At 47.1% G+C, this 16,146-nt stretch overlaps 1 protein-coding gene across 2 annotated transcripts in view; it reads left to right on the top strand.

Moving 5' to 3' along the window:
- The window catches only part of ADGRB1 (adhesion G protein-coupled receptor B1), a 255,147-nt gene that overhangs the window by 57,608 nt on the left and 181,393 nt on the right, over positions 1-16,146 (top strand). For both annotated transcript variants that reach the window (XM_072034260.1, XM_072034261.1), the window contains exon 2: positions 14,648-15,568. In XM_072034260.1, the coding sequence (XP_071890361.1) occupies positions 14,821-15,568 (748 nt within the window). In that variant the 5' untranslated portion in view covers positions 14,648-14,820. The remainder of the gene's footprint in view (positions 1-14,647; positions 15,569-16,146) is intronic.

Below are 16,146 nucleotides of genomic sequence, written 5' to 3'. Positions count from 1 at the left end.
ACTCATTGTGTTTTCAAATACAGAGGAAGGAGGACCCTAAAGAGCTTACAGAAAATGCTAAACTGAGGATTAGGACACATCTTCTGGTGTTACATCTTTCCATTACAGTATCTACTACAGATTTTTTTTGTGTGTGATAGTGATTTGAAGATGCCAGATGCATGAAGGGTTCAGGAGGGCTACTCAGCAATGTTGCTCTTTACAGTTAATTTTCCAATACTAAGCCAGGTTTAGGTTGAAATGAATTTATCAATGATGAACCCTCTTCTCTTGGGAGGCTGTGCAATATTACACAATAATATAATCTTTTACAATTATGGGAACAGTGTCTCCCTAATCTCATTGTTATTGGCCAACCCAAATGATAGGAAAAAAAACTGTAATTACAGTAGAATTATATTGCAATTAAAATGTAATTACACTGCTTTTTTTCTGCTCAATCAATAATTATTTCTGTTGATATAATAAGAACATTAACGGCATGAGTGAATGGTTTGTGTTAGCTCTTATGTTCCCTTGTCACCTGGATTGAATGTACACCATGGCAATGAGATTTACAGTATTTATTCTCAGGGACACTATAAACCCTCCAGTCACTTATTTTGCAAGACACAAGGATACATGTGCATATTTGTGTGTGTGCATGCAAACATGCATGTAACATGTCCTATAATTACCAATTCTATTATTACATTATCATACAATTATATTGCAATAATAATATGTATTGTAATGGAGTATAATTATATTACATTTGTATTTGTGGTATTAAAGTGTGTCAGAGAACATACTTATCATAATTACACTGCAATTGCTCTTTAACAAGAGTGGAATTAAAGTCATCATATTATGAAATACGACAGTGTTATCTTTATACGTTATTTGTGTTAAAGTACAGCTTAGAGGGCCTTTTAATTGGTATCTGCTTAAGAAGATAGCAATCTTCCACTGGCAGTAGGGAAAAGACCTAGAGTAAGCACTAGTAGAGGATCCTGGCTCAACAATATTTGTGGCTCATGGTCTGGATCCCTGTTTTGAAGTCCAGTTTCTTCCTTCCCATGAAGTATCCTTGCTGAGCAGTGCTGCTGCTGAATCTGTCCATGGAAACTTGTACCCATCATTTCCAAAATGTCACCCTGCTTCAGATGCCCATTTCTTTCTGTGGACAGCTCAAGGAGTCCAGAGTGGCTCGCTCAGATTTGCATCTCTTCCTTTTAGTCATCTAAGGATAGTTCAAGCTAATTCTTTATTTGTATCTTCCAGCTGGTCCTGCCTACATGTGGTTAGAGCATTATATCACTTTTCAGCCAGACTGGGTTAAAAACCCACCTTTTCCCATATTTTGGTGCAATTTATGCACTTTTTCTTAAACAGGCTTCCAATAAAATGCACAGGTTTTAGAGGACTTTTCATACGTTCTGGTTCAACCAAGAGGTTATACTGGCACAATCTGCTTTATGTTCTCTTTCTGGCCCTGGAATTTTCCTGAATCGTTCCCTGGATCACTCAGCCTGGTGAAAGCGTCTTGTAGTTGAGGTGAGGCTGAACTGGAGATCCTGATATGCCAAGCAAGATTTCCAGCCCAAGGTATGGTCACTGCTCAATGGAGCCAATACTCTTATTTCTATGCAATTCTTCAGCTGCCTTAACAAACCAGTGCCAAAGAGGCTGAGATTGAAGCAACCATTCCTGAACTCGTTAACAAACATGTTTGCAGATGTGTGGGCTTTACTCAGGTCAAAGTGTATCGGTGTCCTATCGAATTGACATTGTCAATGCAGTTTGCCCTCTGAATTAAAATCTCAGTTTCTTGAGAAATGTATGCACTCCTATGGCTCGATCTGCCAAAGGCAGAAACAAACAACCTGAACGAACATTTCCTTTCTGCAGTATTTATGATTCACCAAAACAATTGCTCTTGGCAATTTTGCAAAGCAGGAACTTTATTTCAGTAAAAATTAGTTGGACAAATATACTGCAATGTAGGCTTGGACAAGAATGTGTCTGAGTGTGTGGGCTTCTTACAGGATATTCAAGGAGCTCCAAGCAGAGGAGGATGAATCAGGATGAATGAGCGAGAGAAAAATCAAGAAGATGCATAAAGAAGATCTTTACAGCTGCATGAAAACAATGTATAGGCATTGAACTCAGGAATAAAGAGACGGATTCCTGGCCCCACTGACGTCAGTGAGGCTTTATGGATTCAGTGAATAAATTTGGACTTATAATAAAAAATGGGCGGTGCTTATTTCCTAAGAAAATAGCTACCAACTGTACAAGTTGGTTCCCACACTGCTTGAGTTCAGTCTCTAAATCCAACTGATTATCAGAGACCTCCAGAGACATGATGGTCTGAAGGTATTAACTCTGCAGCTGCTGACCATCATCATGCCATCTCCTTTCCTCTTTTTATGTCCTGCATCTATAGTTTTGCCAGCTATGAATCTCTAAGTATTTTCTTCTTCTTCCTCTTCCTTTTTTTAACCAGCTTTCTGAGCTTGTTGGAGTTATCCAAAAAATCATCATCATTTGAATCACCTGCAAAATGCTGCCAAGTGTACTGCAGGAGATCAGCAGTTCCTATGGACATGGAGAGATGGAGAGGATAATTAAATGAACCTTCTGACAGGGGTTGGCTAACTCGACAAAATGAGGTTTCTATCCTGCTCTAAATATTCTGAGCAGTTCAGAAGAGGTGCAGGTCATGTTCAGGGTGATGCATTGCTGGACTCAACCTGTGAACACAAAGTAGAGATGTGAGATTCCTGTGATAGGTGGGAGAGTTAATATATGTAGGAATGTTTCAAGCATAACTGATTATTGACTTCTGAAATTTCCACTTTCCATCCATCTCTCTCCCCTACCATTATGGTATATGCCCTTATCAGAGGGCTGGGGCGCTTTTCCAATTTGCTTTTCTGGGCTCTCATTTCATCAGGCTCTTTTCTGAGCCCATAGTGAGGCATCACTTCTGCCTGATAGTTGGCTTGGGGGTTGTTTTGCTTGTGGGATTATATATTTTTTAATTATTATTATTAGTTTCTAATCAATCAAAACTCATTAATCTTAGTCTCAAGAAGTGCTGATGTTGTTGTGCATGCCTTTGTGTCTCCTTATACATAGTGTTAACTGGAGACCAGAGGCATTTCCAATGAAGTGCACAGGGTTTGTATAACTGTATTTTCTTGCTGAAACTTTGTTCTGCTGTAAGATTTCCTGCTGACTTGTACCTTTATTACCCGGGTTACACAATAAGCTTCAAGATTGCAGGAATGGCAAGGACTGAAGAAGAGCAATGTAGCAGTATTAGCTGTTTGACACAATCCATGTCCAGGATTGCTCTGCTTTCCCTGTAGCAGGTGAGATAGCAAGAAAACAAATAAGAATTTCACCCAGTGCCATTAGGAGAGAGTGGGTGGACAGGACCATTTTCACCAGGGTCCCTCCGACTAGCATGGACCCGAAACAGCACCGTTTCTGCTCAAAATAGCACGCCACAGGCAGAGACATTTTGTTTTTGTTAAAAGCAAACAGAGTTGCTAAGAAACGAATATTGCAGAGACGGAAATCCACAAAAGGTTTGACAGTTACCGAACGGTGCCTGCTAGATGGAGTGTCTTAGCAAATATGGCCATACGGAGAGCAGAGAGGAGCCAGCCAATTCCCTGGCCATGCATGGTCCTTCCAGCAAGAAGTCCATCAGTCACTCCTTGCCTCCATCTTGCATGCTGCTGATGGGGCTGGACCGACCAGAGGTATCAGAGGGGCAAGGCACACAAAGACCAGAGGATTTGCTAAGCTGGGAAGACTGAGTAGATAGAAGGCTTTGAAAGACATGCCCTCCAGCATTTCTGTCTGCCAAGGCTGGGAGAAATGAAGGTCAGTGAGTGCTTACAGTTCTCCTCATCTCTGCTCCTGAAGGAAAGGTTTTGGAAATCCTTCCTCAGTACCTTTTTAGTAGACCTCCAAGGAGAAGTCATGAAGTTGGGAGTGTGTCTCCATTAGTAATGACTTCCCCTTAGAGCCTGGTCATGGCAATCGACCCTCTTGTTACCAATGTCCTCAGGGGTGGGAACCCCTCCCTATATTTAGGTCACTGTGGAACCTCTGCGGACTGTGGTGACCTGTGCCTCTACAGGCTTCTATGCTTTCACCTCCACTATATCCCACATCAGGCAGGCAAATTTTAGCTACCCTAATTTCGTATGTTAGGAGAAGAAATCTTACATAACTTTCTTATCAGATGATGACTGACACACAGAAGGTACCCAGAGATGCTAATTTCTGTATGTGTGTGACTACATGCATGGGGATTCTCCTTGAAGGACACTTAGAGAGCAGTATGGATGGAAAAGACTGCTGAAGTCTGAGATGCTCAAGGGATAGCATGATTCTTGATTTAAGCCTTGAGAAACCGGAGATGAGCACTACCTGGAATAACTCAGGAGCCGTCTCTGCTCTCCGGTGCAGTGGTGTTATTGTTAGGTATGTTATTCAGGAGGGTGGACTCAGAAAAAAGAAAAAAAAATGAAATATTAAAATAGAAGATAAAAGCAAAGCAAACTAAGGCTGAGCCAATCTGATTAATAAAGGATGCCAGGAGTTGGTGTTAATTTGTGTCTGATTTAAAGTGCCTTGTGGGTGGAGAGAGAACAGCCCACAAGAAGCAGCTGGGCTCCTTTTCCATCCCCCAGCCCTGCTGTTGGTGCGGCATGGTGGGGGAAAGAGGAGCACACAATCAGGCGATTCATCCCCACGCTGTCGCACTTTCCAAAGGCAAAGGAGAAGAAGGGAAGGGGGGAGAGGGAGAGAGAGAAAAAAGCTGCAATTTCTCATGAAAAGCTCCGGCAGTAAATGTGATGCTTCTGCTTGTCTAACCAGGGTCAACACATCCGATCGACACTTACCAGCCCTGAGATATTGATGGGCAGCCGTGATGAAAAGGAGGAGCTGGACTGATGCTTTTCTTCGTCTGGTTGTTGGGGTCAGGCATGCTGAGTGATGGAGTACCCTAATTAGCCCTGGTGGGGCTGGCAGTGTTCACCACCTCCTCCTGAGGACCAAGTTCCCAAATTATTTGCAGAGCTGAGATAAAGACAAGCTCCCCCGGTGACTGCCACTTGCCGGAGGAGTGAGGGGGAAAGTGTTGATGAGATCTTTCATATTGCAGCATCCATGGTCCATCTCTTGAGCACCTAATGAGGAGCTTCTCAAAGCAAGTGGGCTGAGGTGTAGATCTCCAGGTGTGACCTCATTCTCATTTACTGGCTCTTAACAGTAATGGACAGAAATCCTGTCTTCATCAGAGGACAGCTCTGGCCAAAAAGGAGTCATGGGAAGACTCAGGGACCCTGTCCAGAACAGAGGTGAAGGTGGGAGCATCAACCAGCTGGCTGGCTCACCCTCAGGTCTGAGCCACCAAGAGTAGCGCCTGGATTTGCTCCCTATGGAAAGGTCTCCACCAAATCTTCCAAAGAAACACCAAAAGACATGCCCTTTGCTATTCACATCCATTCACTCTTTCTGAGGCAGTGCCTATCCTCGTAAATAAATGTGGGATTAAATGCAGGTATGAGCGTGGTCCCGTGATCATCCAGACCATTTAATTACTTGCATGCTCCCTGGTGCATCTTTGGCCCAAGACCGTGCCAAGGCACAGTCTGGTAGATGGCTGAGCCAAGGGACTCTCTCCCGCAGGTCTGTGGGACGAGGCCAGCCTGTTTTGCAGAGGAGGAGAGCTGAGATGTGCGGCCCCAAGCCGTGCCATGCTTGGCCCCAGAGCCAGAGAACAGTCCCTGAACTGTTTTGTTCAGCAGCGTAGATGTAGCCCGTGGAGACAGACAGCAAAAGGGCAAATTAGCATTTAGTTGGCATGTGAATTTCTGTTCTTCAGGAACAAAAGAAGGGCCATCTGCTCATTGTGTCTCGCTCTCCACCAACCTGTGCTGGATTTCAGCCCATCCCTGAATGGGGAGGCAGGACAGACCCTCCTGGGAATGTCCATGGAGATGGAGGATGCCCACCTTATGCCACTGTGTTGGCCAACCTACCTTCTGGACAAAAAAAAAAAAAAAAAAACAGTGATCCCAATTTTTTGGCACGTTCCTGGAAGGTCTGTTTTTCTCTCCTGTAATTCCTGGCTTAACAAGACTGATTCCTGGGCTGCAACGTGGGTTTGTCATTGCGAGGTGCCGGGGAACACCTGGCTCTTTGCATGCGGTTGACTTATGGTGAGGTTTCTCTAAGCAGGTGCTGGGCTGGAAGCAGGACGAGCAGTCTCAAAATCACTCAGGAGGAAATGGAAGCAGAATTGCTTGCATGTGGCTTTGTAGCTGAGGTCCATTTAGCAGTGTATTGGATAGGAACCTAAATATAGTCCTGTCTGCCAATGTCCCCAGCCAGAAAGGAAAGCCCGTATAAATGAAGGAGCATGTGAAAATCACAGGCTTTGTTGTCATCCCGGTGATGAGGCACCACCTGAGCCCTTCTCAGAATAAATGTAAGCCTTCCTCATTCAATCCTTCATCTTCATCAAGGCTGCATGCAGACAGCTGACCAATGCCAGCCATAAACCAGCACATTCCCGATGCTGCACAAATAACTCCACAGCATCCTCCACCATTTCTTGTGATTAAATAAAGCTTGGGCAAGTGCCTCCTGATAACCACCACGCTTGCCCCTCACTACTAAGCCATCCTCCCTCCCACCTCCCTTTGCTCAAGGGTTCCTGGAGAGAAAGACTGAAAATGGGAAAAGTGTACATCTGGCTCATTTATGTAAATCCTGAACGGCTTGTGGTGCGGCTGATAGATGAGATGCAAGGAATAAGCTGGCTCTTTAGTGCCTCTGCCATGATTGCATCCCTTTGCCTGCCTGTGTTGCTACAGGCTTCTTAGGATTAGGGGAGCCTCTGCCCTGAGGAGCCTGCAGTGACTGTGGGGTCTCCAGGGAGCAGGGCAGGAGGGTGCCCCGTGCTCCACAGTGTGGTGAGCTCAGGTAGCTGAAACCCCTACATCTCTCCCTTATAAATGCTGGAATGTTTATTTAGGGAAGGAGGAATGTCCCATGCAAGTCTGTGTGCACAAGAAAAGGCTGAAGGAGAAGTTTTCCCCCAGCTGCACCTTCTCATCTCCTAGGAAGAATAGGAGACACTTCTGGGACCGGCGGTTACACTCAGACCATCATGTCTAACAGCGACTGATGGACTTGTCCTCCACAAATTCTCTAATCCGTTTTGGCACTCTTTTATACCTTTAGCCTACACAGCATCCTGTGGCGATGAGTTCCCCAATTGAATTATGAGCCGTGTGAAAAAGTACTTCCTTTTGTTTGTGCTCGGTCTTTGGGATCGGTAAGGATGGCTTTCTGCGTCACGAGGCTTGATTCACTGCTGCTCCCCATGTCCCTTGAGGACCCTGGAGAGAAGGTGCTATAGAAATGCACATATTTATCACTTTTTAAATTTAATTATTTTTTTTTTTTGGCTGCAAATTTCTGCTGCTCCAAGGTCATGGTTGGATCCAAAACTTCAGACTTGGGGCTTTAAAAGGGATCATTTTTATTCCTGTTTCTCTCCACCTTCAGAGCCTGTGCTCAACCTGGAAGAAAGGCTCCATGATCACAGGCTCTGGCTCAGATGTTTCTATATTCTCCATATCTTTGGGACATTCCTGTTCTCCCAGCTGGTGTCACCAGAGGACCCCAGCCCCTGATTACAGACAATGTAGGAGAAACTGGAATTGCTTGTACAGCAAGTCCAATCCTGTGGTTCAAATTCTTATGTGCTCCTGACTCTAAGGATGGGTAAAGTTAGACAAGGGAGAGATTCGTATCTGTTTTTGTTTTTTTTTTTTTTGTTATTATTATTATTATTATTATTATTATTATTATTATTATTATATATATTTTATTTTATTTTGTACCTACACCCTGAATCTTCATTTTCTTTCTGCTGAGACATATAAGAAAATTGCAAATCTGAGCAGTACTGTGTTAAGGTCTTTCTGTATGCAATTTAAATAGACATCCTCACCAAGCTTTGGAAACTGAATACCTAAAATTATGAGCTGAATTCCTGGTGTCAGAAGAGGAAAACATTCTCAATCCAGCTTTAATTGCTGAGATTGCAGCATTCAAAAACCGAGCATTGTGCACCTCCAGGGTTGCTGTACAAAACTGGAGAGGCACCAGGACTTGCACCCATGCAGGGCAGCCTGAAGCACATCTCAGGACACTTCCTAGCCCAGCTTTGACCCCAACCAAAAATCACCGCCCCTGTGGGCACAGCTCAGGGGACATTAAACACTGCAACAAGGCTGCTCTGCTATGGGGACAGGAGATTCAACTACATGGACACGAGCATCATCATGAGCACCCAGACCTCCCTGAGTAGTCCCAAGCCCTGGGGGCTCCCATTTAGCTCCCCAGCTAATGACAATGCTTTTATCCTCCCGCTGGTTTTCCAATCAATCATAGCCCTGTTCCCAGCAGGAGTGAGTGGAGAGAGAAGTGGTCCAGCCCCTGCCTGCTTTCTGCCATCCAAGAGGATGACCTTGCCCTCAGAGGCCCTCTTGTGTAACCTGGTCATGGAGGAATGGGGTGGGAAAAGAGGAAAAAATGCCCCAAAAGGTTGGCTCTGGAGCATTTATGGACAGAAGTAAGGCAAGAGGGACAGCAGGAGGTTTATAGGGTTTGACGGGGAGAATCCAAGGTGTTTTTGGTAAAATGTGGAACCCATGATGGCAATAAGCAGGAGCTGGGAATGCCAAGGGGTGCAGGTGGTGCTGGCATGGAGGAGATAGGAACTGAACATCTCACGGGGGTCAGAAGAGTTGTGTATTCCCCTGGGGGTGAGGAAATGCCCAGAAGCAGTGTGACTGCCACCACTCTGAACCCACTGTGGGATTTACCTTACCAGAATTAACTTAACCACTGCAGTTTAATTCTGCTCTGCTAATGGGAAACTGAGGCAGAGAAATTGGCAATGTCAGATGTAATCAAGACTCCTATTGGATTCCTCCTGCCAAGAACCCCATAGACTCCTTGGCCTCATTATGCATTGACATCTAACCCACCTCCACGCCACAAAGTCCTTGAGAAATTCCCAACCCTGGTGCATCCCCAGTGGGCTGTGCTGACAGCACTGCCCTCCGTGAGAGGACAGCCGAGGACAAGCATCTGCAGCTCCGGATGAGGTGATGTTAAAAAACACCAAGCACACACATGACAGCTGCGTGCTGGGGCTGCGATGGGCCCAACAGAAGGTGCTGCAGAGCCCTGGGCTCGGTTCCCTTGGGCAGCCACATCTGGGAGCAGATGGAGCACATCTGGCCCTCCTCGTCTGCCAGGCTTTCCTCCACGGAAGGGTTTCAGGGTCCTGCATTTTAGGGTCTTGCCTTGTTGCTCAGGTGCTCACTGAACCAACTCAAAATACATATATATATATATATATATATGAAAATTCAGAGTCGGGAACTGATCTTGACTCCCTGCACCCCTGCCTGACATCTTTAGCCATGGGCCCATATTCCATTTTCTTACTTGGGAGAGGAGGTGTAAGTCTTTAAGCTTATTAGTCTGATAACAGGATGAAATCCTAAAGTGTTGGGAATGAATCATTGTCTTCAGCATCTTGTTGGAGCTTTTCAGATCAATGAAGAAAAACAGAGAAGGCTTCTTACATCCATTTTTGCAGGTGGGGAAACTGAGGCACGGATAGGCAGAGGCGCTTAAATGGGAGCAAGCACCAATCCTGCAGTCAGGATTAAAATCTGCCCTCTGGCTCTTTCCAGCAGTGTCTCTCCATCTGGCCGATGCTGAAGGAAGTCAGACATGGGATGGTTCAGTCAAGGCTTAGGAGCTTTGGAGTTTCCTGAAAGCAGTTAAAAGCCTCTTGGAGCACCCCAGCATTATCCATTTCTACATTTTATCTCTCAGCCCACTCCCCAGCTCCCCTCTTCTCTGAAAATTGAAATGGGAAGGGGACTTTGACCCACAATCAAATCCCCATCACAGCATCAAATATTCCCCATCCTATTCATGCTGTTCCTGTAGGCTGTCCCAATCTACCAGAGTCCACCCCCAAAGCGTGTACCTTTACAGGATGGAGCTGAGAGAAATTTGGGATGAAGGATGCTAGTGTGAGTATCATTTATTAACACGGCAGGCAGGTGAGCATCAGGCTTTACTTGCACTCAGGAGACTGAGATGGATGGAGGGAATGAGCAGGATGATCTCTGTAGCAGCAGAATAAATCTGCCAGGTAGTGAGGGGTCCATGAAAAAATGTGAAACAACAGGAGGGGAATGGGGCTGGACCCTTGGCTATCTGACCTTCGTCTGCTTCCCAAAGGGGTCTTGGCCAAGTCCAGCTCTCAGGATTTGGTTCAGAGGTAGACCTGACCTAGAGAGCTGGAGCAGTTCCACAAGGGAGATGTGATGGGTTGGAATCCTTTCCAGGATGTTTCCCACACCTGAAATCCCTCTAGAGGGTGGATGTGCACTGAAATCAGGATGAGACCTAAAGGATTTCCCCGTCCTGCAATACCCACCAGTCCATCCTCTTTCCCCTTTGGGTCCTGGTTTCCACCAGGTTCTGCTTTGCCAGAAAATAAAGGCAAATCTTTGCAGATAACTCTTTCTGGGAAGGATCAGAGTGAGGGAAATCCTTGCAGAAGGCAGAAGAGAGGGAAAATGGATCATTAAAAAAAATATATTAAGCAAAAACCTGATTTTAAGCACTGAATTTATGGAAGTTTTGCTGCTCCAGGACTGGTCCAAGCTCCATCCCTCTCTAGGTGCCAGGTCTGAGCCCTTCCTGACATCCCCATGCACTGTTGGGTGACAGATGCCAGGATATTTCTCCAGGCACCTCCACCGCGCTTCTCTCCCTCTCTTCTGTAGCAAGAAGAAAATTTCCAAGTGGTTGCAGCATTTTTTTTTCCCTTCTGCTAGCAGATCTTTGTGAATAAGGCCAGGGCATATTCATTTCCCCTGTTTTCTCGCAGTGACAAGGGACTGAGCTTTTTCAGGGCCAGGTGGCTTTCCGCCTCCAGCAAAAGGGATATTTTGTTTGATATCGGGGGATTTCTCGCAGGAAAATGGGAAGCTCCAGGAAAGGAAGATTAGCTTGATGAGAGTGGTTTTCACCCCGCTGGGGTGTCAGCCGTGTGCCAAGGTCAGGAGGAGGAAAAGCAGAGGGAGGTAAATCCTGGACGATAGCACAGCTGAGCCCACGGGCAGGGGAGAAGGGATTTGAGGTTTGGCAGATCGGTGTTTGGAGAGATCCTATGGCCAGCAGCGGGGAAGGATGCACTTTCTTCAGTCGTGGTTTTGCTTTTTTTTTTTCTTTTGATTTGATTTGATTTTTTTTATTATTTTATTTTTTATAAAATGTGTGTGTGTGTTTGTGTGCGTGTCTAACAGTGCCCTCCATTGGCCAGACCCAGACTGCTGCTGCGCCGAGAGCCCCCTGCCACCAGCAGAGGAGAGGAGAGGGTGGATGCCCAGGCAGTGAGGCTGCCCTTGCTGTGGGGAAGGATGCTGGGCAGCACACGCATCCTGCAAAACCCCTGGGGTAGGGGTGAAATGTGTCTGGGGCACGAGGATGTGTGCCAAAAGCAAGCAGGTGTGAGAGTGATGGAAATCTCCAGCTTCAGACCCAAATTGTCTTGATTTACCATTACCGTGAATTCACCATTACAGCTCGACAAGGCTTGCAGGCTCCAAAAGTCACACGGAGCAGTGCAAACTAGGTGATTAAACCCCTCAAGCAGTCCAGGTCCTATATGTAATGTGTGATTCAGTCCCTGCCTAGGTTTGTTTAAGCTGCAAAGATCGATCTGGTTCTGTTTCTAACCCTGCCTGTCCCCGTGGATGCTAGGATGGGATGGGGAATGCTCAGCAAGAGGAAGTACAAAAAAGACTGCTAAGGCTTTGGGCAGTGATGTGAAGGTGCATGGGCCATGCCGGTGGTTCAAATCTCTTATTAAAACCTTTTACTTGACCACCTTGGACACATGTGCAAGGAAATCAGGATGGGGGAGTCTTTTGGACCAAACTTATCAGCCTCGTTCTGCAGTTGCTTGGGATGAAAACTTGTCTTACAATGGGTACACGCATAAAGAGGGCAACATTTTTGCCCTTTGGATGGTCCTTGAAAAACTCAAACAAGGGGTGGCCCAAGGTAATTCACAGTCACCTGCTGTCCTCAAAATTTCCTCCAGCAAAGGCTTCTCTGCTGGTCCCATCTCCTGCTGGAAGAAGGAGCATAGCAGAGAGAGCCGGGCTACTTAGGAACCAGACGTGGCAACTACCAGAGGAATAAGGGCAAATTAACCCGTCTGCCATAGGTACGGGGTTTTCCAGGTCGGGACAATCTGTCTTTTCATGCAATTATTATCAACTCCCCAGCCGCAGGCTGTAACCTCTTGTGTGCATCCCCCTTGGGGGATTAAAGCGTGGCGGATCGATCTCCTTGCTGGAATGTAGCATCTGAAAAACTGCCCGTTGCTTCATCCCCACGTGTGTTGGGCCAAAAGTGCAAGTTTAGATGGGGGGTTGCTTTAAGGAAAGATTCCTACTTCAGTAAGAATCAGCTGAAGGAGAAAAAAAATATGTTTATGCTCCTTATGGTGAAACCCTCCAGATGGGACCACATTCAGGGGAAATCAATTCTGAGACCTAACAACCGTAACACAGCGTCCCATTAACGGGCCTGTTTAGTTAAAGTTTGTTGGCTTTTACGGTGTGCTTTTTTCCCCAAAAGGGGCAAGGGGAGGGTGAGTTTTGTGCTTTCCACCTCTTCGTTCGGTAACAGGGATGTGGCCGGCGTGAGAAAAGTCAGGTTTGTGGAGGGCAGGAGGCTTGGGCTGGATACCAGGAGCTGAAGTCACTACCAGGGGCCAGATCCTGATGCTCTCCATCAGCTCCCAGCCCTGTCTCCTCCTCATCTCGTTGCCATGGAGGCGCTGCTGGCTCCTGCAGCTTCCTTCATGGGCTGGACCAAAGGTTAGGGTGATCCTGTCTGGCTCGTGGTGGGAAGGTCGGGTAGACTTGGGCTTTTACCAAGGCTGTGCCCACTTCTGAACAGCATGAGCTGCCCTACAGCGAGGGAGAGATGAACCAAAAGATCTGAGACTCTCTGCTCCCTCTCACAGACTCAGCAAGTATGTTTCACTTACCGAAGCTGATATTTAAAACATTCACAGTCATTTGCAGGCAACCCCTCCTGCTAATCAGGATGACCTCTCCGGAAATTTATAGGATGTTTGCTTGATGCCTGTGGTTTTCCTTGCAACCGAGCGGTGCTTTGCATCCACTAAGCAGGCTGCTGTTCCTGAAATCCAGCCCCCGAGGCTGGCACGGGGAGGGTTGCACTGCAGAGTTCTGCAGGCTACAAAGCGCCGTCGGGAGTGGGGATCCGACTCCTAAAAAATTTAAGTGCAAACGCATTTGGACTCCATGCTGATTAGTGTCAGGTCTAACAGACACGCAGGAATCTGCTGGCAGAGGCTGCAGCGATTTGAAGCTGGGCTGAAACCCAGTTTGCAAACAGCAGATCTGACTTTCCAGTTCCCTAACCCTTTCCTCCCCAGGAAAAGAAAAATTAAAAAAAAAAAAAAAAGAAGAAAAAAAAAAAAAGGATTTTTCAGAAAAGAGGCAATGCAGAGGCAAAACTTTAATATATGGAGAGGAAAGGAAGCAAGAGGTGAATGTGGAACTGCATTTGGCTATTGGCTAGGAGCCTGTCTCCTCCCAAATGCACAGGATGGTCTATGGGCTTCATCTCTTGTTTAAGTGTCTCCTGGGAGGCAGGATTGTGTTTAGCTGCATAACTCATAGATTTGCTGGGAATTCATCTGGCTGCTGTGAAAGCTTCCTCTGTTTGCAGTTTGGGAAGGGAGAGCTTGAGAGCAGGGTGGGAGAGGGCAGGTTTGGGGGCAGGGGGTGTGGTATTGATGGGGATGTGAAGAGGATCAGAGTCACTGCCCCTCTCCATAGCCAGGGAATTCATCCTAATTCCTTCCTGGCAGTGCCAGCTTTGTCCCTGATCAATAAGATGCACACCCCAGGTGGTCAGAGTTAATTTTGGGTTGCAGCCCAATATTTGCAGCTGAGAAGCTGGGCTGCTTGCACCCAGGTCTCCAATGCAGAGGACCTGAGCAATTCTTTTATTTTTCTGTTTGTTTATTTTAGACCATGGAAGCTCCTGACATCATCCTGATACTCGTCAGTAAGGTTTGGTAGGGGGAACCTCTCTCCCGAGGTTAGAGCTGCCCTTTCAAAATTGGGCAGCAGTCCTGGTTTGGAGGAAATACGTGCTGCAGGGCCAGGGAAATCCTCACCCAAGGGGAAACTTCTGATTTCCTCTACCTGGTGTGAGCCCAAGGGGCAGGAAAGAAAAGGGCTGGGAAGATGAGAAGTAAAAGGAGTTCCTGGCTGGGACATCCCAGGGATGGGGACACCTCCAAAACTAATATGGGGAGGGTGATGTGGGGCTGCAAACCCCACCAGAGATATGCTGGGACTGGGGATGCTGCATGGATTCTTGGCATTGTGAAGGGTTAATGGAAAAAAATAAAAAACAAATCTCAAATCTCTTCTCTTTCTCTCCCCTCCTCCTTTCCTCCCTTCCCTTTTTTTTCCAGGTGTTCTTTATGGCCACAGGAGGGAGCTCAAATCCAGACATGGGAGGATTGGCTTGATTTCGGATCCAGAGCCTCTTAAACTCTCACTTTTCCTCTAAGCTGGTCCCTGTTATGTCCAGGATCTGGCACCTGCTTGACATTTACTTTGAGTTCCAGAGGACCAGAGACCTAGGATGAGGAGCATTGGATCTGCCCTGAACCTGCTTTTGGTATCGCCACTCTACTTTGTGTGGACCGTGGTCGCTCTGGACCTGGCACAAACTCCCTGCACCACTTTGGTCCAGGGGAAATTCTTTGGGTATTTCTCCTCCTTCGCCGTCTTCCCGTTGAACTCCTCTCTCTGCTCTTGGATTATCCAGAACCCCGACCCTCGGAGGTACACCTTGTACATGAAGATCCTCAAACCCACCGGCGTATGTGACCACCAGCACATCCGCACCTACCAGTTCGACTCCTTCCTGGAGTCTACCCGCACCTACCTGGGCATGGAGAGCTTCGACGATGTGCTGAAGCTCTGTGATGGGTCCACCCGCTACGCCTTCCTCCAGTCCAACAAACAGTTCCTCCAGATGAAGCAGACTGCGCCACCAGGGGTGGAGAACGGACCCGTGCGGTGGAAGCCCATGAAAGCTCAGGAAAGGGACTTCTCGGTGGAATACCTCGTGGTGGGCAACAGGAACCCTAGCAAAGCCGCGTGCCAGATGCTCTGCAAGTGGCTGGATGCGTGCCTGGCCATCAGCAGCAGCTCCCACCCCTGTGGCATTATGCAGACCCCCTGCTCTTGCTCGGGAGGGGAGGTCCTGGATCAAGCCAGCGAGATCCTGGGGCTCGCAAAGAAGAAGGAAGATTGTTACAAGGATGGGATTTACTTGGAGAACTGCATGAGCAGCCCGAAGGACAGCAGCGGAGTGGAGTTCATGGGTGAGTGAGGGGACAGCCGGGGGGGTTTGGAAGGAAGGGATGGTTGGGTTGTCCCCTCCTGGGTCTCATGTTGTTCCCACCATGTGTGTATCCGAGTCTGCAAATGCCTGCTATGAAAAACTTCCTCGCTAATTGCTAGGCAGATCTGGCAACCCCTGATGGCTCTTCATGAGTGGCTTCCCCTAAGTGTGCCCTAAATTGTTTCACTCCTTCCTCAGGCTCTTTCCTCACTTGTTTTACTTCTGCAGCTTCATTGCAGCTGAGGGTAAGTTGTACCTGAGGGCAAGCAGTTCCCCAACGCAATTAGAAACATCCTAGAAGAGGCAGGATGCAAGCTAACTCCAGAGGTGGGCTGCACTCAGCAACCCTATCAACCCTTTAAATTCGTGGGAAAAACTTTATCTCCAGGGCTGGTTTGAGAGAAAGGCAGAAGAAGGCATGCTCATTTTGTTCTCAGGATCTCCGCTTCATTTTCCTTCTGGAGGCTTTCAAAAAGAGAGTTCACCACATTACTTGTGCGGGGCTACGTGGTGCCTTTGTTTGGGCTCATTCCTTGGGTATTTGGTTCGTGTTTTGTT

The sequence above is a fragment of the Anas platyrhynchos genome, chromosome 2 (assembly GCF_047663525.1).
Source record: "Anas platyrhynchos isolate ZD024472 breed Pekin duck chromosome 2, IASCAAS_PekinDuck_T2T, whole genome shotgun sequence".
NCBI lineage: Eukaryota > Metazoa > Chordata > Aves > Anseriformes > Anatidae > Anas > Anas platyrhynchos.
This window is presented reverse-complemented; position numbering and strand designations above follow the sequence as displayed.